At 41.3% G+C, this 1,682-nt stretch overlaps 1 protein-coding gene across 1 annotated transcript in view; it reads right to left on the bottom strand.

The window, feature by feature from the left end:
* The window catches only part of LOC107104541 (transmembrane protease serine 9-like), a gene marked incomplete at its 5' end in the record, with an annotated part of 18,389 nt that extends 17,239 nt beyond the window's left edge, over positions 1 to 1,150 (bottom strand). The window contains 2 exons of the mRNA XM_015404552.1: positions 378 to 649; positions 940 to 1,150. Coding sequence (XP_015260038.1) covers positions 378 to 649; positions 940 to 1,150 — 483 coding nt within the window. The remainder of the gene's footprint in view (positions 1 to 377; positions 650 to 939) is intronic.
* Between the last annotated feature and the right edge of the window lie 532 nt (positions 1,151 to 1,682).

Raw genomic sequence — 1,682 nt, 5'->3', positions numbered from 1 at the left:
TCATCCGGCCCTTACCACAGGCTACTGCAGCCCATTGGTTATCATCCCTGACAGTCTAAAGGGCTAGGCCAATCAGAAAGTAGAAAAACACCTTCACGCTCCTTTGGAACTTTGTGCAGCGGTGTCACAGTAGCAATGGATAAGAAACGCAAGGGAGGCGCAGAGAAACTGCGTGAAAAAAGAAACGAGTTCTTCAAACGGACACTGTGAACTGTGTCAAACTGACTGACATGTTCCTAACAGCAGGCCCGTCATCTGTTTCGGTGTGTTATGTATAATATGATGGTGGTGGTGGTTTTAGTTGAGGCGACGGCGAACCGAGCAGTAAACATGTCAAAATAATGCTTTGTTTGATTATAAATGTTTTTAAAACTCACCATCATATCCAATGTTGCCCCAGCCAGTAACCCAGGTGTCTTCCCCGATGTTAAAGGTGCTGTTGAAGGCTGCCAGGCAGACGGGTGAGATGTAATTGCTGAAAGCCACTGGTTCAGACATCTTCAGGAGCGCAATGTCATTGTTATAAAGTGGTTTGTTGTATTCAGGATGAATAATGATCCTTGTTACTGTCCGAGAGACTTCATTTGGGTTAGATTCACTCTGATTCTGACGACCCAGATACACTGTTAGACCAGCAATGCTGCTAAACCTTTATTATAGGGCAGAAAAGAGATCACTAAATTACTTGCTTCTTAACTGAAGGTAACACATTACTTCTAGTGCACTTTGATTCAATCGTTATTGAGATCTGAACACATTTCAGTTAATTTTATGTCATTTCTGGGGAGAAATTTTGATGATATTTATTTCATCCCTTTATTAAATTACAGCATATGCTTTTCTAGTTGCATTTTATCATATTTCCATAGAAGAAAAAGACATTTTTCAAATGTTGATGTGGCTGGGAAGTGAAGAGCTCAATATGTCCTTGTGGCTTACCCTGAGACGCAATGAGCAGCAGTCAGCACCCACTGGTCATTGATCAGAGATCCTCCACAGATGTGTGCGAATGTGTGCAGACTGACTTGCCAGGGCCAGCTGCCTGGAGGAGCTGCTTCTCCTCCAACTATCCTGTTGTTGAGAGGAGCCAGACCGCACTCTGACAAAATATGCAAATAAAACCCTGAGTTATATGTCGATTCCGGGTGCTCTCAGGAAAACAAACCTTGATAGGAATAACAGCAGTACAATGATTTGTTGTCCCAATTTATTTGTAGAAAGAACAGTTTTGTTCCCCATTCATACAATGATGTTATGAAATTATCAATGGAATAGCACAGAAATGGAAAAGTGGAGGTGTGTGTGATATTCTTTGATAAAAATAAATGTGGAAACATTTAATAACAGGTGTATAAACAATTGATCAGCAATGTTAAATGTCCTTTACCATTACCAGGGGGAGATTTGCCGATACTGGGCAATTGCCTAGGGCCCCAAGATCCTGGGGGCCCCATAAAACTTTGTTTATTTGTAGTTAATACAACTATTCCTTATTTGTGCACAATAATTATGTTTTTGATCAAAAATAATTTTGCTAAAATGTCATTAGAACGCCTATAGTATTATGTGTGTTTCAGCCACCCCCACCACCACCACCACCTTTGGATGAAAGGTCCAAACAGACAGCAGCCAACCATTTGAAAACGGTGCCAAGAGCAGTGTTGCCAACTTAACGCTTTTCC

This window comes from Cyprinodon variegatus, unplaced genomic scaffold, assembly GCF_000732505.1.
Source record: "Cyprinodon variegatus isolate N-32 unplaced genomic scaffold, C_variegatus-1.0 Scaffold1786, whole genome shotgun sequence".
NCBI classification, from domain to species: domain Eukaryota; kingdom Metazoa; phylum Chordata; class Actinopteri; order Cyprinodontiformes; family Cyprinodontidae; genus Cyprinodon; species Cyprinodon variegatus.
Note: the sequence above shows the minus strand (reverse complement) of the source record. Positions and strands in the feature narration are given on the sequence as shown.